This window comes from Simochromis diagramma, unplaced genomic scaffold (genome assembly GCF_900408965.1).
Source record: "Simochromis diagramma unplaced genomic scaffold, fSimDia1.1 OVJJ01000802.1, whole genome shotgun sequence".
Taxonomy (NCBI): Eukaryota; Metazoa; Chordata; class Actinopteri; order Cichliformes; family Cichlidae; genus Simochromis; species Simochromis diagramma.
This window is the reverse complement of record NW_024387492.1, coordinates 1,083,364-1,105,638: the sequence shown is the minus strand read 5'-3', so window position 1 is coordinate 1,105,638 and position 22,275 is coordinate 1,083,364. Positions and strand designations below refer to the sequence as shown.

The window sequence follows — 22,275 nt, the reverse complement described above, 5'->3', positions numbered from 1 at the left end:
CCACAATTAGATTTATTAGATTTTTTAAAATTAATTTGTTAATGACCCATCTGTCACGTTTTTTTAAAAGTTATCTGAAAAGCATTCAGTTAAAGTAGGAACACTCACTAGAGAGGTCACACTTCTCCCATAAATAAGAATAACAATATTTAAAATACAACTTTAATGTATACTTTCTAAACTATAAAACGTACCAAGAAATGAATTTTCTATGAATTAGTTGTGACTCATATTTGTCTTGAACATGTCTTAAAGAACTCAAACTATTATATTCTCTTAGAAGAGCACTTTACTCTCAGATTACTGTTTACCTGTTTGTTTTTTTTGGTGGGGGGGGGGGGGGGGGGGGTTGTTTTGGGGTTTTTTAAGTTACCAAAAGTAGAATCGGAGAAAGAGCCTAAACTATTTATTAGTTATGCAGCTGGTTTCCGTCCATAGAACTGGTTTTGGTTCCTTTCCTGTAGAGGCTGTTCTTCCTTGCTACTGTCACCAAGTTTTTGTCCATAGTGCATCAACTTATCACAGGGTTCTCTTTGTAGGCTATTGTAAGGTTTTGCCATACAATATTTAAAAAACAGCTAAAAACTCATCTTTTTAAACTTGCCTTTGGTTGATTTCTGTTTTTATGTTTTAGCTTTTCTGTGAAGCACTTTGTGATTTTTATCTTGAAAGGTGCTATACAAATAAAATTTTACTTAGTTAATATTGTTCACTTGCCAATTGTTGTTGTTAACAGGTGCAAAAATAAAACAGGTTGTACCAATGCTGTAACCAAGCACTCTGACAGTATAAATAGTTTGGGTGAGGTTAGATATATGAGGTGTGTGTGTGTATATATATATATATATATATATATATATATATATATATATATATATATATATATATATATATATATATATATAAGGAACAGACATGAGGTATTTGTTAGGGGTAAAACTGGCCAAAACACACAGAGCAGAAATACACCCACTTAGTTTTAGTTTAATTTTAATGGCAATAAATATTTATTTTGAAAGTAAAATATTTGTTTTAGCAACTTTTATATATAAAAATATTAACGTATGCAGTTATTGTCTGTTTATTAATTAAAAAGACCATTTGAATCATCTTGCCAGCTGACCTGACCTTACAGTAAGAAATGCGCAGACCGCAAAATACCTTGTACTTTTTGAAAACTGCACATGCTCAGGAAACTATAATGTGTAAAAACAAAATCCTGCTATTTCCTCAGAATTGATATGAGCTGGAACTTTCCATAAGAAAAAAATATTTTCAAGAACTCACAATGAGAAAATAAGACAAAAATAGGGTGGTGAGAAATGCATTTTCTATGAATTAGCTGTGACTCATATTTGTCTTGAAGTGAATAAATGCCAAAAGAAAGAAAGCTTAATTATGTTCTGGTTTAAGAGCTCATGTTTTTGCAGAAGTGGGTGGAGGAAAGAGGAAAGGTTGCCTCAGGAGTTATTTCACCAGAATCCTTCCTCTACACAAACAGGACAAAAAGAAAAGTGCCACTCTATGCAGATAAAGTTCAAAAGCTACTAGCAGTATGAGTACTCATATTCGGACATAGACATTTGCAGAGCTAAGCACTGGTATGATTACAGAACTTCAGCATCATTAAATGTGAGCACGTGTTTTTATTTAACATCACACAGCTGCTCCCTTATCTTACAAAACCAGTGTAAGAACAGTAATAAAGGTACCACAGACCTTTAATAATGTGTTTGCAACCTGCCACACAGTTGTGTCATGTAATAAGAAGAGCAAGGATGCTAATGTTGCATTTTTCATTTAGCAGAGACTGTCATCTCAAAAGAGTAAAAGTGCTTATGATATCTGGGAAATCAGAGTGAACACCCCCTCCCTAACCAAAGTTTTTATTATAATTATATAAAAGATAAGGATATATGATAATTATGCTTTATTGCTCACAGCCATAGTATTTGTTTTTTTTAGTGCTGTATTCAAAAGGTACATTTTCTTGTGATTTGAGTAGTCATCCTGCAAGGGGCAGAATATTTAAATAAGTCACGCAAATGTGACGAAGAAAGTCTGTGGCACGAAATCTAATATCTAAAAAAATCATATCTTGCGCCTGTTGTGGCTGTGATAGTTGCTACGAGGAGTGTTGTCTTTAGAAGGGCGAGATGTCATCAGAACCAGTGCGTAATGGCCACATGGATGCATGGATGCTCAAAGCTGTGAGCAAAGTGTCAAAACTCTGGCTTCGTCCCAAAGCTCTTTTTTTTTTTTTTTTTAGCAAACACGAAAGTAATTTTCATTTGAACATTTAATCCAACAACCAAATAAGTGTGTGTGGCTGTGCTCATGCATGAATGAGTTAGTCTGTAAGCACAGTTATAGGCCCATGTGGTTCTATCTGTTGACTATTCTTGACTTCACTATTGGTGTAGAACCTAACGAAACTGAGACATCTCCCTTTGCAAAGTGTTCTACAAGTTCCTGACACACACACACACACACGTACATATATCATTTGCATACCCAATATTACTCGCCCCATATGCATGACTCTTAACTGATACCCATGACCTCTTAACTGTTTCTCACATCAAAGTCTGGGGTCCACTCTCTTACTGTCAGTCAAGTTCATGATCCTTCCTGAGGGAATGAGCTGAACTGTTCAATCACAATCTTTCCCTCTATAAAACATTATTGTTCCCATTACCTGTAAGCTAGTACAACTTTGTGTTCCAGTGGTCAGCTTGGTATTAAATGCAACAACTGCCTGGTAACAAGATAGTGATTTGAATCAAGTGTTGTGGAGCAGGGAAGCACCTAAAAACCTAAAACAAGAAGTCCCAGTGACTATACTAAAATCAGTACTTTTTAGTATATAGGTCTCAAAAACCAGTAGACAGACTGGGGGAGCGTGAGAGAGAAACACCTATCCACCTTTAAAGGTTAGGAAAATGAGACAGAGTGGTTTGGTGGAAAGCTCTGTGTTTGGGTTCAATCGGAAATCGGAAGTACGTCACCAGTCAGCTTCCGTTGCCATTTTGACGAGAAGAGCCGAGCGCCTGGTGGGACTGCGTGTTTATCGTTCGTGGGTTTAATTTGAACGAAACAACCCGTCACAATGGCTATGCAAGCAGCAAAACGCGCTAATGTAAGTGTGAGAAAGTGGGACTGTGAATTTTGTGATAAATAGAGCTTCAGAAACATTAGCTCAGTTAGCTTCGAAGCTAGCCTTAGCTTGTGTTAGCGCACGGTTAGCCGCTTAGCACGTTAGCAAAATGAAAACAACAACATTGTATCGTAACGTTTCTCGTTGGTGCTTTTTATGATGTCTATCTTCAGCACACAGTTAAAGTCGTCTTCTGTTTGAGATGATTGATGCTGTTCGGGCTTTGGTCGTTAGTTTAAATATCTGAGTTATATACGTAAGGGCAGGAGAGGGTTGAAGGGGCTGGTGGGTAAAATAAAAGGAAGAAAATAAAACGGTTTACCACTGATTTAACTTAACTCCGGCAAGGTTTGAGTTAAATGTCTACAAGCTACGTTTCCGCGGTAGCTTTGTGTTGAATGCTCGTCAGTAGTCGTAACCTCAACAGTGTTTATTTATCCGAACTGTTTTATTGTGCTTTTGTGCTGCAGATCCGATTACCTCCTGAGGTGAACAGAATCCTGTATGTCAGGAATCTTCCTTATAAGATCACAGCAGAGGAAATGTATGATATCTTTGGGAAATATGGACCAATACGACAAATCAGGACGTAAGTGTTTCACTGTAGATTTTCAGAAATAGCAGTTGAAGTGCATGAAGTCATATTTTGGAGTTGGACTCCACGTTTATCTGTCTTTGTCTATCTTTGACCAATATCTTCAAATGTTATTCAAATCTCTCAATTATTTAAAGTGGACATAAAAGCACTACATCTTTCTGCTACTTTACTGTACATTAGCTAACTAGTCACAGAACTGATAACTCTGTAAAAAACAAGTACATTAAAACTTAAAAGCAGTCTAAGGAGGTCACTTTTCTCCATGTTAAAAAACCAAGGACATACTGTCCACCACTGTAGGACTAAGCATTGTTAGCTAGCTCCAGGGTACCTTGGGTGAGCAGACAGAAGGGCTGGCAGAGCAGATGCCCCACAGGCTGTGGCACGCACTGTTGTATGCAATAAAATAGTCTTTCTTTTCCCAAGTGTTTCCAACCAGGTTACACCATAATGGGTTACGACATGTGTATCAGATCTGAAACATAGCTAAGTTCCTTACTGATGCATGATCAGGAATCTTAGCATTCATTGGTGTGTTCACAATGAGAATAGACAGACCAAAAACAAAAAATGGCAGCCTCAGAGGAAGAGGTGAAAACAAATTACGCTATTTTGCTAAACAAATTGTCCTTCCTCATCTAATAGTTTTGTATTATGGCAAATTATTTGTTCAAAGTCTTATCTAAATTTGAATTTGGTGGTAATTTTATTGAGTTAGAGCACTGACTGCAAGAAACCGCAAGCTATGACCATCACGACTGAATTTCTGAAGCATTTCCTCTAAACTTTGTATTAGCCCGGAGCTTCTAGCCAAGATAATAAGACTGGATTCAGAGATAAACAGTACAAAGTGGGGTAGATGGTACATAAAAATCAATCTTCTAGCAAATGACATAATGACATTATGTGGAGGACTGCTATGAGAATGGATCCCTGATGTCCTTTGATGACCTGAGGAAGAAGAATCTGTCCTGAAGAAACTTTGTTTTATATCTCCAGTTAAGATCTTTTCTTAAAGCCACTTGGTTAAAAACTGCTCCATGAAGGAAACTCGCCTGGTCTTATTTCAAAAGTGTATTCTGTCTTAATGTGTGCTGTTCCAGAACCGGGGTCGCAGGTCAAGGGAGATGTGGGGCTGTGATTTGCATGTAACAAGTGATGCAAAACGAGGGTCGCAATTATGTCAGAAATGTTTAAGTGCAACCATTAATTGCAGATACAGACTGACCTATTATGACTTTCTCCATCAAACGTACAATTCGGCAAAAAATTTGCATAAATATAAACCAGCGTTATGTAGGCTGTGCTTTAGATGTAGCCTTGAGGAGGGTTCATTCCTGCACAGTACGTGGTTTTGCACAAAGGTACATTCTGGCATAACTTTTCCAACATTATGTCAAAACCTTTAGTTACCCTCTCCATTAGATCCTCAAATATGTTTATTAAGAAACTTTACAAATGTTGTAACAAAACCAAAACCACTCTGCATAGAATCATATACAAAGGTTGATAGAATATATAAACTTATAGTTATCAGAGTCAAGCATTGACTTCTCTTGTTTTTGCTGCTTCTTCAACTTGAAAATCTTGCAAAAAAGACAAAGAAATACTTCTTTCACATTATCTCATTGAGTGCATCACTTCAAAGTTGAAGTGAGAAAAAGCAAAGCCAAAATGTAACGGATGGAGATTTTCCCCCCCTCACTGTGGACAGTATCCGGATGGATAACTAGCTGAAAACTAATGCTTTAAATGGTAAATGGCCTGTATTTGTATAGCGCTTTACTTAGTCCCCATGAACCCCAAAGCGATTTACACATTCAGTCATCCACCCATTCACACACTGGTGATGGCAGCTACATTGTAGCCACAGCTGCCCTGGGGCGCATAGTTGACATGACAGTTTTTTAAAAGTAGGGCTCCATGTTTTAAATTAGTCTTAATAAATGTAGTTTTAGGTGTTTGTACTGGGTGAAGATCGCTCGAGGTTTGAATTTGATCCACAAATGTCGCTAACAAAGCCACTATCCCCAATCAGGGGATAAACAGGTGAGATATTTAGCAAATGTAGCACGCTTTCTTAAAGTTGTGTTTTCAGCATGCAGGCAGTGGGCAAATTTAAGCGAATGTTCCTGGATCTGATGACAGTCCGTTCCAGTAAAATCTCCACAAAAAGTCACAAACAGTGTAAATCCAAAGCTAGCCGGACCATAACCTCAAACAAGTAAATAATGGCTAAAATCACAGTGCTTTTAAATTCACTCAGCCTAAGGTTAGTGACGATGAGGTTGCTAAAAGTTCCACTGCTGATGAGAAGAAAGATGGTCCTGACCAGAGCTCTGACTCTGCCAGCGTTCTTCAAGAACATAAAATCCAACAGACCTGTGTGGACTCTTATTTGCCTTTATGCAGACTAGTCCATGTGATTGTTCAGTGCAATGGCACCAGCTGCACATGCACGGTCCCAGAACTATAAGGTTACTATACTGGCATGTCCCAAAGGTCGTGTAATCCCTGCATTGCAGCGAGAGAGCTCCTGGATGTCCTGGCCAGTAAAGTAATCATTTTTTAAAAAGTCCACTTTATTCAGCTCAGAGGAGGTCTAACATTTAATTAAAAAAAACACCCCGCTGTCATGTGTATACAATAATAACACAGGAAATAAGAGAGGGCTAAGAAAACAGGAAAATGCCCCACTGTCACCCACCATCGGGTGTAGGTCTGGTAATGATTTCCTGTGTCTGATGTTTTTCGTAGGGGGAACACGCCTGAAACAAGAGGAACCGCTTATGTCGTATATGAAGACATCTTTGATGCCAAGAACGCCTGTGACCACCTGTCAGGCTTCAATGTCTGCAATCGTTACCTCGTGGTCCTCTACTACAATGCAAACAGAGTACGTATGAGCATTACATCACTGCAGGCACAAAGGTCTTTTGGACCAGATGGTTCTTGGAGGTCCCTGAAAGTAACTCTGTTCCTCCAAGCTACATCGATAGCTTCAAGGCTTCTCAATGTTTGCGTTTGAGCTGACAGTATAACTGCTAACATGACCTAACAGCCAGCTGGTGAATGACACAGCAAAACATCCAATATGATGGTGATGAGAGCTGTGTCATTGCTTTCCTGATGATAGCAGAGCTCGAGTCTTTGGCCAGCACGAGAGGAACAGGGTAGCTGTAGCACCGCCCCCCTCCGTCACTTAAATGCTTTTATGCTACATTGAGAAGAAACAGAGGGTGTAAATACAGCCGGTATGGCTTTTTTTAAAACTTTGTTGTAATCCTTTGTTTTCAGTCTTCACTTTTTCAGTGTTTAGATGCCAAAGGCAGAAAATCAAGTGTAATTGTGCTTTAATGAATCAGCATTTTGTTGTATTTCCTCAGCTACTTCTAAACATGTATGAAGACTTAAAGTTCCCCAAACTATCCCTGCAGTGCCGACACACAAATGAGGACAAAGTGCTCTCACAGAACAGGGCTTAGTCTGCGTTTTAATATTAAATAATATATAGTTTTGCGTTTCTATAAAATATGAACAGAATATTCATGTACTTTTTTTTTAATCAACTCTTTTCGCAGGCTTTCCAGAAAATGGACACAAAAAAGAAAGAAGAACAGCTGAAGTTGCTAAAAGAGAAATACGGCATCAACACAGACCCTCCAAAGTAGTCTTCATAAAGCATTTCTTTTCAGTTCTAGATGTGACATGTTGCTCTGTTTGGACTGGTTTGTTCTAGTACAGTTGTTGATTATACATCCTTATTTTGGTTTTCTGATTTTCATGATCAAATCTGTATGAACCTGGTTACACCGTCAGTATTTGAGTTCAGACCAGGGCAAAATCTGCTTGTCAGTTTAACTTTAAATTTTTGTTGTGTTCCTGTCAAAGTGATTGACAAGCGAGACAACCTCTTTAGCAGGTGACACGTCCTAGTTTTCACCCAGGGCAACATGTTAAAGTCTGCTAGAGCACATTGCTTTTCTCTCCATACTTTTAATTTAAAGCTGACCATGGATTTTCATTTCTATAAAATAAATCTTTTTTTCTAAAAGCTGCCATCTCCTTGTGTTTTTAACATACCGTAGATGTAATTTAGTGGAAATGCTGTCCTCTGCGTGAACCCATTTAGATCAATAGACTGTGCATTTTCCACATTTGCACAAGGGTTAGGGGGTCGGCCGATTCTTAGTTTGCCTCAGGTTTTAAATGGCTTGTGATGCATCCCTGGGGTTTCAGTGGGATGATGAGTGTGGAGACGAGAGCCGCATGGTGACCTCTGTGCAGTCAGTGGTGTGCAGAGTCATGGGTAAACACCACAGGCTTTCTCAGTCACTTCCTCTGAACAGTGTTTGCATTCCAAAGTATTACCAGGAAAACGCAGGATTTCCAGAGGAAGAAAAGACGATCACAATTTTAATATAAACATTAAATCATTCCTTAATAGTGACACCTAGTGGTTGTACAAGGACATTTCAGATGATTTTATTAGCTGCGTCATTACGAGGTTTTCTATGGCCTTTTAGTAAACTAGGGCATTATTTTTATGTATACCAGTAAATCTGAAATAAGGACCCACATTTGGATTTTACATCAAGTACCTGTTAGAGCTGACAGTACATGTGTGGCTGAAGATCACAGCAAGGAGTGCAAATCCAAAACAATTCCAACAGTACTTGTTTTTTATTGATTGATAGTAGGACGTACTGTAATTATCTAATAATAACTACCAGCTCAACACTTACAGGAACCGGATTAATCGCTTTTCCTTAATTATGCTTAACTGGACTGTTAAGTACAGTAAACAAGACTAAACACATCACTTCTGACATTCAGTGGATTGATAACATCTTGTTTTATTGCCGTGGTTCTTTAGAAGCGAACGATCCCAGTCTCGGAGGACTCACAAATGTAAAGTGGAATCTTTAATCCAGGTTTTGTACACTTTATATATTTCCTTTGTAAAAGCCTGGACGGAAGGGACGTGTCCCCACCAATAATTTGATCTCTTCGAGTAAAGAAATCAAACCCGATAGAAAGAAAAAAACGATCTCTCAGCGTCTCATTCACCCAGCGGTGCAGAAAGAAATTACGTCCTCTACTGGAGTCCACATCATGTGACAAATATGGCCAATGTGATTGGCTGAGCCTTTCAGGGAGCTCTGTTTAGTTTTAGCAGCGGCAAACCTGCGCTGTGAGGAGGAGAGGAGGACGGCAGCAAAGAGGAAGAACCCGGGTATAAGAAAGTGTTTTTCAAAGAAACCTGTGAGTCACTTAAAGCCAAGTTCACTCATAAAATGTGTCACAATAACGTTACAGGCTATGCTAGGCTTTGGCCCACCTCAGTCTGAAACTGTATGTAACCATGAATAACGTGTTTTGGAAACTAACTGCACAACATGCAGCACTATTAGTTCTCTCAGTCTCAGAGCAGCATTTCTAATTTTGATTGAAGCTGTCGGAGAAAACAGCAGCCTCGAGCAGCCAGGATATTAGTTTACAGAGGCTGTTAAAATTATATGTCTAACGTTAAAATGTTGGTGACACAATAATTTCATCCTAATGGCTCTGACGTATTCATAGGGTTAATCTTTGAGACAAAATATCATGAGGTCGTCATGATTTTGCAAATATTCCACCTTGTAGTGCAGTTTGCACAAATTGTTTTAAAAATGCACTCAGCCTACAAACATTACTGACGAGTCAAGATCTGCACAAACTGACAGAAACACTGAAGCAGCTGCACATTTTATTCTTATTGTCATGTATGTCCTGTTTGTCAGGTGACAGCAGAACCAACACAAAGCTCAGAGAGTAATGGTGACACAAGATCACAGGTGAAACTGGATGATGACTTGATTGGTTCATGACTGTATTTGAAGCACATGTGTGACTGCATGTATGTGGAATGTCTCACTGTTATTCATCAGGTGACAGAGGCAGCTCTGCCATGTTGTAGCTCAGAGGTGGAGAGGCGAGGTCACAGGTGACTGACTGATGGTTTGGTGCTATAGATTAACTAGTATTTATTATCATGACAGTTGTCAGGCTGCTGATGTAAAATGATTCATTAGTGTATGTTTGACAAAGAATCTGAATTGACACGTCTCATTTTTTATATGGCACGAATCAATGTGTTATTTTATCAGGTGGCAATATGTCCTAGTGCAGTCAGAGGGGAGGAGCCAGGGCCAAAGGTGAGGCACATCACGCACAGAATAATAATTTTAATCTGAGGATAAAACGCAGGTACTGAGGATGAAAGAAGCTTCAGTGCTCTCAGAAGACTAAAAACATGGCTAAGGTCAACAATGACTCAAATGAGATTAAACAATGCTGCTGTGTGTCCACCAGGAGAGGCTGGACAGCATAGATGTAAAACCAATATGCCAGCAGCAGTTTACCTCAGTTAATGAGAGGAGCAGGCCTGTGTGTGGCTCCTTCACACAGTGGACATTGAGTTGTTGTGTGGGACATGTAGTCCATGTCTGTTGCTGTAACCGTAGTTCATGTTTAGAATAAAAAGCTCACTGTCTTGATCGGGGCAGTAGTGCCTAAACTGTTGCATAATGTTGCTGAGAGATCTTTTACTCTGTGGTCATCTTAGACGAGTAGTTTTATGGACAAAACCCAGCAGGTCATTCAGTGTTCACTTAGTGCCAAAATATAACAGATGTTGGTGTACTATAACTGAAGTAATGTTGTTAAGTCCTTCAAGTCATATTCTTTTATTGTCATGACTGTATTTGAAGCCATTTTTATTTTTGTATGATACCTGATTTATATGGATTATGGCTGAAGTAAACTAAAGCCTGAAATACTTAGTCAGTCATTTGTTTAATAGTAATTTAACATTACATAATTCACATATAAAACTATGAATTGTAATTTTAAATGGTTTAAAAGCAGGTAGAATAGCATATGTAGGCAAGTATATTTCTCCTTTTTTATCAAGAAGCAAAGACAAAAAGGACAAAAAAAGAAACAGGGCAGGTTCAGTGGTCGGATCGTCCGTCCCCACCAACGCCAAAACCAAATCTACGCCCTTGTGTAAAAGTATAGAATGGAAGTTTAAATGTAGTGAAACAGGAAATAATTGGGATTGAATTGGAAATAATTAATGTAGGCTAAAACCTACCAACCTACCTTGAGTGTAGCTGTGAGGAAATGTACTTGATTTTACACATTTGTGTTCAATGGAACGTTTTCACTCTTTGTTTTTGTGTAGTTTATTTTGGGTAATTCTGTCACCATTTGTGTGAGCGAATACGCTCACACAAAGACGTTTGACGTGTTTTATTATTTGTTCGTAGGGTTTTTTTCTTGTTGACGACCTTCCAGCTGTTACTGCTGAACATCTGCCTAGGAACAGAAAACTTGATCAATGTGGCCAGTTTGGTCAAGCCAACAGATGTGTATCCCAGTGTGTAGGAGAACCCACTGTGATAAATGAACATTTTGAGTACACGGTCGTGTTTCTTGGGCCAAGAGTCCTGAGTGCTGTTTAAAACTCTCAGTTAGCACCAAGTGACTGCAGAGACCGAATAACCACATCAGTGTTCTTTTTAAATTATTGGTTGTATGAAAAGTGCTGAAATATCTTATTTATTAGTTGTTATTTCTATAGTATTGATTTAGTATCAATAAAGATTTAATCAGATAAGATGTGTGTTTAGTTTGGCTTAATATGTAAACCCTTAATGATGGTGTGACTTGAGCGGTCGAATAGCAGCACGATACAAAGGCTGCCTACTAACGACATTGTTTTGTTGTTTTGTTTTGTCAGTGTCGGTGCTCCTTACTGTCTTCCTTCCCACAGAAACAGTAAGAAAGTCTGATATGTTTTATAGGACTGTGAAAATGTTCTCTGTCATCACGGCTGCACGACGTGTAATTCATCTGAAATAAGTAGAATAATGGAAAAAGAGAACAACCAAAGAGGAGATAGTAGAAGTATTAGTTAAACTATTAAAAGTGATGAAAATAAAGCTTAGACAGGTGAAAACTAAAACGTTTAATAACAATCACTGAGAACAGCTTTAAGAGAAACATTAGCTCATTTTGAATTTGAATGTTTTTTGCAGATGAACCTCTGCCGACACTTCTGAGAAACGCTGCCTGCGTCAGTCATGTGACTAAGTTCACCACATTATTTGCAAAATGTTATATTTTTCAGTTCCAGTTAAAGAGCTAATATTTTGAATGAAATAGTAAAATGTCTCAGTTTAAACCTTTGGTATGTTTTCTATGTTCCACTGAGAATAAAAAATCTTAGCATTGTGTTTTTGAAATTGGGTTTGTAATAATTATTACTTTAAGGTAATTGAGAAATAAATGTATTAGCCAGAAGAACAGCTAATGCTAATATGTGTCCAATCGTATCAGTGACACCTTTTTGTCTCGCTAGCTCTAAGCTTAAACAACGACATCAGCATAGGTAACTATGAGGGGCCACATGAGACCGAAGGTTGGGGACCACGAGCGTGCCTCCATGATTGACCTTTAAGTAACAGAGCAGACAACAGCCCATTGAACTCCTTTTATTAGATTAAACCACAACACAGGGAGTAGTGCAGCCATGTCGTCAGGGACACAATACATGCTACAAAAGAATCCTCGTACACGGTTGCCATTGCTTACATTTGGTATCTTGATAGCAGTAAGAATAATAACAGAGTTGTAATTAGAAACATTATCTGGCCAAAGATGTTCATGTAAAGAAGTTCAGATTAGAAACTCGACAGGGGGACAAGTCACACTGCTGTAAGATGATGATGGACTGCTATGATATATCTTTATTGCAGTACTGTGTATATTATGACACGTCACGTCTCCTCTATCCTCCGCTAGCTCGTAAAATACCGGTAGTTTTACGCAGGCTGGAAAATGGGCAAACAGGTGATTTCCAAAGCATTCTTGGGCGGGGCACTGCGCTTCACTGAACTTCTCTACACTTGGTATGCATCACTACGTGTACAATTTGTGAGAGAAAAGGAGTAAAAAAGTACAAAAAGTCTGACTGACTGGTTAGAGAGAAAGACTTTGAGGGGTTGAGGAGGGGGGCAAAAATCGTCCGATCTACTAAACACACGGCTTTACGGAAAGGGCCGTCCTCTGGTAGTAATGAAACGTCATTCACTGCTCCTTTTGCTGCTTTAGCACTCATTTACTTCCACTGAAAAAGACAAACAAGACACTCCAACAGCCTAAGAAACAAACAAGAAAACAACTCCTCTGAATCCATCGTGATGATATGCAACCCGTGGGCGAACTCGAACGAAGTGGATGCGATGGTAACATAGAACAATCTAACTCCTGCTGAAGTGTTTAGCTCCAGTGCTTCCACTTCATTTCAAAAATCCTCCATGTTCAACATCTGTTAATTCGTATGATGACTGGATTGTTGTGTTTCAGTGTGCGTGGAGCAGGGGTTTAGTTCTTAGCAACATGTACCACACCTAATCTACAAGGAAACATGCTCCCACACTTAAAGCAGTCAAAAGAAAACGTCTCGACAAATCACAAAAAACCTACATCCCATTCGACGGACTGACTGCGGTCAACTTTTTCCTCCCTAGTCAGTAAAAATTATCTCTCCCGGTTCTCCCACCACCAAAGTGTCATTGCGCTGCTCCGATAAGGCTTCCTGTCATCGATCATAGGATGCAAAATGAGGAGCTTTTTTTTTAAGGCAGAACCTAAAGGCATGCAAATTAACTACATTTACAGTATTTACCGACAGCACGAGCATGTTTTCGGAAGGAAAAGTTGGACAAAGTCCATCTCTTCTAGAGCTATTGGTACTTGAGACGATGGATAGAGTGTCTTATTGGAGGCAGATACATTATCATAGGAATTTGGTTCGGTTGACGTTACTCGGTATAATGAAACACACACAGCTAGCGCCAGTAAACTCGGAACAATAAATAGAGTAGCGGCAAATTCAACGTAGCACATCACTGATGCGCAAGCTCCAGTAGAATGAACCTGTATGGAAAATACTTTGCACACTTCACATTTTGGCAGTTGATCTTTAAATAATTTAAATATATATTCATATTTATAGATCTATATATATATTTATATATATTAATTGTGCGAGGTGTTTATATGTAGCGAGAGTTGTGTGTGTGTGTGTGTGTGTGTGTGTGTGTTTGTACTGTGAGTGCGCACCCGTACCGTTGGCACCTGCACACTAGTTGTATGTTGTGTGTAGATCTTTTATAGCAAATAACATTCTCATGCACACGAGTGTTTCAAACACAAGAAGCAGATCCATTGAAAGGTAGTCCAAGCATATATAGAGATTTTTTTTCAGTGGAAATAGCTGCAAACTGAATGGAACATGAAATTCTTTCTGTGCAGTCCGTGGCGGCTGGTGGAGCGCTCCGCTCGCCCTCCGGCCTATTTCTGGAGGTCACACTGCAGCAGTAATACGATGGACGGGTCGCTCTTGGCCGCCTCTTTGAACTCCTCCAGCGAGATCTGATCGTCGTTGTTCTTATCCATCTTGGAGAAGATCTTGTCCACCCTCTGCTCGGGCGTCAGGCCGTCCTCGTTCATCTTCATCATGATCACCGTGCCCACCATCTTGTAGATGGCCTGCAGGGGGAGGAAGAGGGCAGAAGACTTTTAGAGCACGCTGCAAAGTTTCCTTCAGCTGCCAGTCTCTAAATCTGTACTCTAAATATATGTTCCTGTCTATTTACTCCTGAGGAGGCTGTAAAACGTTGTGAAACTAGCACTTGTGTTAGCTGTTAGCTGCTTTTAGCTGCTGTTAGCCTGTTAGATACTATTAGATACTATTAGCTGCTGTTAGCAGACGCTAGCACACGTTAAAGATGCTTTACATTGTTGAGCTCGGACACTTACATAATCATTCTCACACAATATGAAAGTGAGATTTTTGGGATAGTTGAGCCTGGTACTGGCTGGCATAATATTAGCTTATATTAGCTGGCTTGTTGTCAGCTGTCTGGAGATGTGAGGGCTGCAAGTCTGAACTGCTGACAATAAGTAATTGCGACAATATTGGGAATAAATTAACAGTTTTGTGTGTTAGAGGCGAGGCTTGAGGTGAGGAGGAAGAGGATGACATGGAAATGAGGAAGGAGGGAGACTGTGAAAGATGTACATGTTCAACTGTTGCACATTTATAGTTTGAAAGCGCTATTTGTGATCTTAAAATTTAAAGCAACTTCTATCATAAGTGTACCACACATGTGGCGGCTCTCTAGCCACAGTCCAACACCTCTATTTAAGATGGTGGGACAACATGGCAAGTTCCACAAACTGTGTCTGCTCCTACGTATTCTCTATGGATGAATTATGAGTTTATGAAAATACAGAATTAATCACTAATCGATGTATATTTACAATATTCTTATTTTTCTATAAATACCCTCAATAAATTACTTACTGTACCTTTACGTGGAATTTAAGCTTCTGAGTTCGATCTATGTGATAAAAATACTGTAATCACAAACTCTACACAGTAACTTATTGTGTAGTCTGACAACAACAACTATGACAAACATGCTCTTTACTGTTGTTTCCTACTAAGCATTTCCAGTAGCTTCTTCAAAGAGAGAAACTCCACTGCAGTTATAGCCAGTCGGCTGCAGAGCTTTCTCGTGTGCTTTAGCTAAACCTATCAAGGATGCTGAAGTATGAAGCTGCTTAAAAGTGGTGACTTTGATAGTAAAGTTTGCTGTAATGTCTATTAGGAGGTTCTATTTGTCGATATAATTGGATATGCTGATCAAATAAAACAAGGACAACACAATATCTGCAACCTGCGCCGACTACAGATGTCGTTAGTGTTGTTCACCCGCACGACCGACAGGGTGAAATACAAATCTGTGCAAGTTTCCTCTGAAAAAGCATGAACACCGTCTCTCTTCTATTGCTGCTGACACAAAGCTTTTTAATTATGTCTTTTGTAGTCAGAGAGACATTAAATTCTATATGTTTCAGATCGCCTGCAGGGGGAGAACGAACACTGCATATTTTCCTTCAGCTGTCACATTCTAATGTTTTCGGGTGTCTTCGGATGTGACGTTACCGTTCAGAACAACTTCACTGTGGCTTTTGTTACTAATGTTTGCCTGCATGAAACAGTGGGAAATGCCTTTGGGAAGCATGAAAATGAACTGAATGCTGAATATGAAGAGGCATCAATTCCATGTTTCTCCAAATGGCATATTATTGATCCTTACACAAGGATCACGAAAGAATGATAAAATAATGGATGCCTCAGTGCAAACAGGTCGAGGGGCAGGAGTGGCCTGAATTACAGATGAGGACGTTTGTCTTTAGCTGCAAATTGTTTGAACAACCTGTCTCAGACTCGACAGCCTCAGCTCAGCGCTCAGTAACCACAGTACAAAAATAGTTGTCCTGGTGACTCAGCAAGTTACAAAGCTAGTATAAGGCTGTCCAAGTAAAACTAATCAAACCGCTTCAGAAAGTTTCTAACCACATTATACCTCGATGATCTCCAGCATCTCCACCCGTGTGATTTTGCCGTCTCCATCCAGGTCGTACATGTTGAAAGCCCAGTTAAGCTTCTGCTCGAAACTGCCCCGTGATGTGATGGACAGTGCGCAGATGAACTCTCTGAAGTCGATTGTGCCATCGCCGTTCTTGTCGAAGGTCCTGAAGGCGTGCTGGGCAAACTTGGACGCATCGCCATAAGGGAAGAACTACAAAGAAAGAGAAAGGGGTGGGTATGTACTCGGGTATGTTTCTACGATTCAGTCATTTGAAGTCATTGGGCACAAGAGCCTTTAGATAATGTTTCAGAAATACAACCTCTAGTGTTTTTCACATGAGTGGCCAAATAATGTACAAACATGACGCCTCCTGAGAAAGCAAAGCATTTACAATCAGTGAACACTGATTATCTTGGGTGGCTAAATGAACTTCGATTTCCTATTGCAACTTTTGTAGGCTGTAGCTTTGTTCTCATTAGATTCACCAATGACAGTAATTGTTCCAGGTGGTCTGTTTGGCAGTAGGATTACTCAAAGTTGTGGACAAATGTGCACAAAGATTTAGCAGAAGTGTTGGCTGAACGTCTGAAGCTAATCTGAGATGGATGAACTGAACTAACAAAAGACTCGATATCCTTGTGGATCCAGCCTTGGTCGAGGTTTTCAGTCTCACGTGGCTGTTGCTGTGTATTCATGTGCAACCATCCATACTGTAAAGATGTCCTGGATAGCTGTCGCTTCCAAACGCCCAGAGCCTGCAGTCTTTTCTTAAATTCTAGTTCCAAAACAGGCAACTCCGGTTTACCGTGTTCACGAGTCCCTGAAGGTGACCCCAGGCTTTCCCATGAGTAATGAACGTCAGGATCTCTGACACAAGTTGCAGCTAGAACTACTTTACACTTTAGCTCCAAGAGATATTCACACGGCTGTTTTATCCTGACACGTGTGACTTTAATGCGGTTCCAAGTTACATGACCTTTTCCCTCACAGCTTTGTTTTGCCGGACTTCCTGCTGATGCTGATCTGATGTCTGATACATGTGCATCTGTTGGCTATGCGGCTGCTAACGTGAGGGTGATGATATTCACCTGCAAGCGCGGTAGAGCCCATACTTTTATCATTTCATCAAACCCAATTAAATCAATGTTTTGTAATTACTTTAGTGATTAACTTACTTTAATTTAGCACTTTAGCCCGATTGCCAGTGAAAAATGCTGATAATTATCATCATCGGCCTTCTCAGCAGGACCACATTAGCATTCTGATTAGCTGAAGGTGTATTTGTAGCATAGATGCTACCTTTAAGGCAGTTCTGTAGATAATACCTGAATTATGTAACTAAAAACAAACCAGTTGAAGGTGTAACCATGTGCAACATAATTTCATTTGTTGAATGTTGCAGATGTTTTTATTTCACTCAGCTTTTCTCTGTTTTTGTCCACTGATGCCTAACTACACAGCCCATCTCTGCTCTCGACAGTTCAGTAAAGGCACAGGATCCACTGGGTTTTACCCCCAGTAAAGTACTTGAAGCACAAAAAGTGTGTTGACAGTCGAAGCAACCCATATCATTACTGCACGCCAGCAGCATATGAACACAAGGGCAGAGATTAATGCTGTAACTGCGTGGAAGGCCACCAAGCCCCCGCTCAGCTCTTCGTCATCTACCGTACAGCACGAACCCTGTGGGCGGCTGCGAGAAGCTGAGCCATTCATTAGACATAACCTTCCGTTTGACCTCCCTGGTAAAAAGTCTGGGTCGATGGTTAATCTTAGCTTGAGCGAGGCTGCTCCCTGAGGACTTGGGCGGGCTGCTTCAATCTTCATCGAGCAAATGGAACAAAGAGAAAGATATTCCATGTTGTTTTATTACTTTTGCACCTGATTTCACCATAACTCGTTCAAGGTCAGGCGCAGCCATGCCACAGAGTGAATGTGTAAAATATGAGCAAAGGAGTCTGTGCAAAAGAAGAAAGTCAGGCCCTCTTAAACTTTGTGTAATCTCTGCGTGTTCACAGGCTCACATTCAGGAACCACAGCAGGCATGCGGGTACCTTCCCCATTTAATATATCTGGAAATGTCAAGACATCCTGCTTGTACTGACATTTGCAGAACTACACAATGAGCAGCTGAGTTGAAACACAATTTTTCTTTTTTTTTCAGTGAACGTCACATTTCCACTATCAGATTTCACTCAGAAAGAAACGCTGTCGTCAAAAGAAGACTGATATTTCCTTGTGCAGTAATCTTTGACAGCATGGATTTGTTCTTGGACCTTACCAGACTTGCACACATAAAAAGCACAAGCAAGACCCCGGCACAGCACAGAGCGGGAATCAATGACAAAGATATGGCATCGATTAAGCCGTGAAAAGCATTAAAAGCGTGAACAGTTGAAGCTGTAACTTCAAAGTGTTGAAAAAAGCCTGCAGATGGGTAACTGGCAGCAGTTAAATCTGGCTGGTTTTCACAACCAGTGGAGTTAAAGCAACATTAGCATTTATTTGAACTGCTAAAGTCACCCAGCTCTGTTCTGGCCAACGTCAGTGCTAGACTCGGGTTTGTGTAGAAGCCTCATGCTCCCCCATGTTCACCAGCAGGTTTGCTGTTCAGTGTTGGACACGTAGTTTACAGCAGAGCCTTCATTTAGATGAAAAATGTATCTGGTCAGAAGTGTGGGGTCACACCACCTGTTCTGTGAATTCCTGTGTTTCCACAGGTCGATAAAATCAAACACCCAGACATACTTTGAGACTCTCTGCTGACTGAGTAACTACAGAGTTATTCAGCTGTTATTCCTCCGGCGCTAACACAAAAACTGTACGCCTCAAGCTTCATAGCATGGATTTCCAGGGCTGAGCAGATCCTGTAGCTGTTGTGTGCAGGTAGCCCAGTACTCGTGTCCATACAGTGCACCTGAAGCGAAAGAGTGAAATTGTGTCCCAGACAAGGTAACAATGAACTTAGTCACACAACAGAGCAAAGCTGACTATAACTCCAGAGTCAGAGGATAACTCCCTACAAGCTGACCACAACAATCTTCACACCTTTGGTTTAAACTGTGATATTTTAAAAAGGATAGCAGCCGATGACAGCTTGGTGACTCATCAGTTTCAAAGGCTGCAGCCAGAGGAGAGCACCCGTCAATCATTATTCGTTGCTAGCACATGCACACAGGGGCATTTAAGGACGCTTCCCAGCACTGGACTCTTGAGGGGCAACCACAGGTTCTGTCCCTCTCTGACATCCTGTTACGTCACACACCAGCAGCACATGTTTTGATGGAAACCTCACATAGCCTCTCTACTTAAACCAAACCCTGCATGACAAATTTTCTGCTTTATTCCCAAATGAAGTGCAGTCAAAGGTGTTTTTCAGTGTTCGCACCGTTGTTGAATCTGTTTTCAGCTAGTTCCCAGAGCCGCTGGCTGTCCCTTGGTTGTATAGCTTCGGGCCAATGAGGACTGAGACATGTAATGTTCTGTTGTTTAAAAGCCAATGTAACGATACTGGAATACACAGAAGATGAACTGGAAGTGTAATGACTCTCATTGACTCTCACATGCTAAAGTGACATGACTTGTGCAGCATATAGTTGCTTGTTTGCACATCCAGAAACATTCGTTAGGTGTTTGTGTAGGTTACAGGACAGCACAGAAGCTCTGATCACAGCAGCACAAGAGCATCCTCTAAGCACCACATCCACAGAGGCAGGAGTCCACTGACTGTATCACCCATGCAGACTGTCCAAAAGTGCCCCAGAGACTCAGCACAGAGCAGCAAGATGTTAGAAGCAAGCTGGGATGGTGTACAGTGGGAGGCACAACCAAGTGGCTGTGCTAGCGTACAGGAACATCTGTGCCACGTATGAAGTCTCCAAGCTCCCATAGGAGCTTCCAGTGTTCCACACAGACAAGCAGCTGCTGGCCGACCAACCACACACAGTGGTGACTGACAACGATAGATGAGAGAATCCCAGCAGACGAACAACAAAATAAAGACATACTTGGTGCCATTAGGAGCATCGGGCCCTGTAACCCCGAACCTGGAACAGTGACTCCAGCAGGTTCCAGGCACAACATCAGAAGTTTAAGGAACAGCTAAGATGCACAGAAACCTCAAACTCCTAGGCCTCTGCTACAGGACCTATACATGCATGTATACATGTGTCTGTATACTGATCAACTACAGCAAGCCAAAGCCCATGTGTGCAGCAGACAGTCTCGTCACACTCAGAAACAAGGATGCTGCCCCATCCTGCACTAAGACTGGGGGAGGAGACAAGGCCATGAATCCTAATGGGAAAATGGATTGCAGTGACTTGGAGATGAGGGATGAAACCATAGAGAGTAAGGGTTAGACCGTGTTAGCTCAGGTTATAAAAGCCACAATGAGGTCCCACCCATGTAAATTCTGCTGCAGTGCGAGCCGATCAGACTGCAGTGGGAAGTTTAGAGAAGTTCAGAAGAAAAAAGATATGCGGGGGAGGAGGGTGTCAGCGGGCACAGAGATGAGAAGAGACAGAAGAATTTCAAAAGAACGAAAGGAAAAAAGGAGCAAGGCAGACAAAGTGTGAGAGGGAGAACGACAGAGCTTACACGAATGATCCAGGTCCTTATCTGCCTTTTCAGAGAAGCCACACTAATGCGAGGCTGGAAGTCCCTTTAGGGCAGGGACAGCCAGCGCGAGCCAGCTTGCATGCACGGGACGCTTTGTGCATGAATGCAAAGTGGCTTCCTTCCCTCCTTCCCCCGCACGGTTCTGCCTCAGATCATCCCCCAACCCCGGAGGAACGGGAGGAGGCACGTGGACCTACGGGACGACGTGGGAAGAGTTGAGGAGAGGGAGGAGGAGGCTAAGTGAGAGGGGAGAGGAAAGGTGCCAAGGAAGGGATGCGGGAAGGATGTTTAAGGGGTGGGAGGGGAGCGAGAGAGAACGCCACTGCAGTTCCCCAACAATCTGCTAAGTTATGAAACAGTTACGTAAAAATGAAGAAAGAGCAAACCGCACAGGCAACAACGTTCACTCGATGGCACGCAATTACAGTTTAACAACCAAAAATGAGCTCGTCACCACTTGAAGGGACCGTGTCCTCGACTTTACACTTACAGATATTAGGCCGTTAACGTCTCCATTAAGTCGTACTCTCCTGCTGGTCTGGCAGCCGTTTGCTGCTATGGCTGTTTGCAGCCGGCCATCAAAGGATGGGCTCAGTGCCAGACCGCTCAGCCAAGGGCCAGGCGCACAGGCGCAGCTGCTCTAATAAAGGCTAATGTCGCAAGGTTTGCATGCGTGTGTGTCAAGGCTGATTCTGTCAACAAGCACACACCACCTGAAACATGCTGCTGGTAAATGGAACATTAAAGCCTTTATAATCAGCCTGCAAGCTGGTACTGGTGCTGATCCAAACGCTGGGAGGCAGGGAGACTGGGCGAGAGAGGACAGGAAACGCGTGTGGGAGAGGAAGACACTCAATCGTCACACTTAACTGAAGGCCATTTCACACTGACAGAACGACTGCAGGATCATGGAGCAGATGAATATTGCAGCTCCAAAGTGCCGTGAAACTGCAAGTGACTCAAACGAGCTCATCAGTAACAACCAGCACAATGACTTTGACTCCAAAATAACTTCCAGGAAGTGTTTGATCTGCATTTCTCTTTAGCTGAACTCTGCCGGCTCTTCAGATAAGCGTTCGGCTGGACGGAGAAACTGCAGCTTAAAAGCTTTGAGTGATGACATCACAAGGGTCAGCATTTAAAGACATTATATTTACTATCCACAGTTTCTGATACAGTTTGGAAGCTGCTAATACTAAAACTGCTGCACTGTAATGTGTGTGTGTGAGACTGATGAGAAGCAGCAGATAAGGACGAGCTGTTTGGCATTTCTCTGCAGTTTGAGCTAAACTCGCCCCCCACGACGAACTCTGCAGTCAATCCAAATCCCCGGACCTTTAACCAGGAAGTATTTTCATTTTGACCAGCGCTGCCAAGTCTCTGTTACCTCTCACTGAGCTTTCGAG

The 22,275-nt window shown here is 41.2% G+C and overlaps 2 protein-coding genes across 2 annotated transcripts in view; one reads left to right on the top strand and one right to left on the bottom strand.

Moving 5' to 3' along the window:
* The first annotated feature begins 2,997 nt into the window (after positions 1-2,997).
* Positions 2,998-7,814, top strand: sf3b6 (splicing factor 3b, subunit 6). Its single transcript, XM_040017967.1, has 4 exons — positions 2,998-3,139; positions 3,628-3,746; positions 6,513-6,651; positions 7,337-7,814. The coding sequence occupies exons 1-4, from the start codon at positions 3,110-3,112 to the stop codon at positions 7,424-7,426; spliced, it is 378 nt and encodes a 125-aa protein (XP_039873901.1). The 5' UTR covers positions 2,998-3,109; the 3' UTR covers positions 7,427-7,814.
* A 4,465-nt stretch (positions 7,815-12,279) lies between these two features.
* Positions 12,280-22,275, bottom strand: part of vsnl1a (visinin-like 1a) — a 36,993-nt gene continuing 26,997 nt past the window's right edge. The window contains exons 3-4 of the mRNA XM_040017187.1: positions 16,244-16,459; positions 12,280-14,357 (exon numbers count right to left, since the gene is read on the bottom strand). Coding sequence (XP_039873121.1) covers positions 14,160-14,357; positions 16,244-16,459 — 414 coding nt within the window. The 3' untranslated portion in view covers positions 12,280-14,159. The remainder of the gene's footprint in view (positions 14,358-16,243; positions 16,460-22,275) is intronic.

What these genes read in the sequence shown, in the direction of transcription:
- sf3b6 (XM_040017967.1), top strand. Translation starts at nt 3,110, where the DNA reads ATGGCTATGCAAGCAGCAAAACGCGCTAAT. An exon ending in AAGCAGCAAAACGCGCTAAT is followed by an intron (nt 3,140 to 3,627) that starts GTAAGTGTGAGA and finishes TTTGTGCTGCAG; the next exon opens with ATCCGATTACCTCCTGAGGT. An exon ending in TCTACTACAATGCAAACAGA is followed by an intron (nt 6,652 to 7,336) that starts GTACGTATGAGC and finishes CTCTTTTCGCAG; the next exon opens with GCTTTCCAGAAAATGGACAC.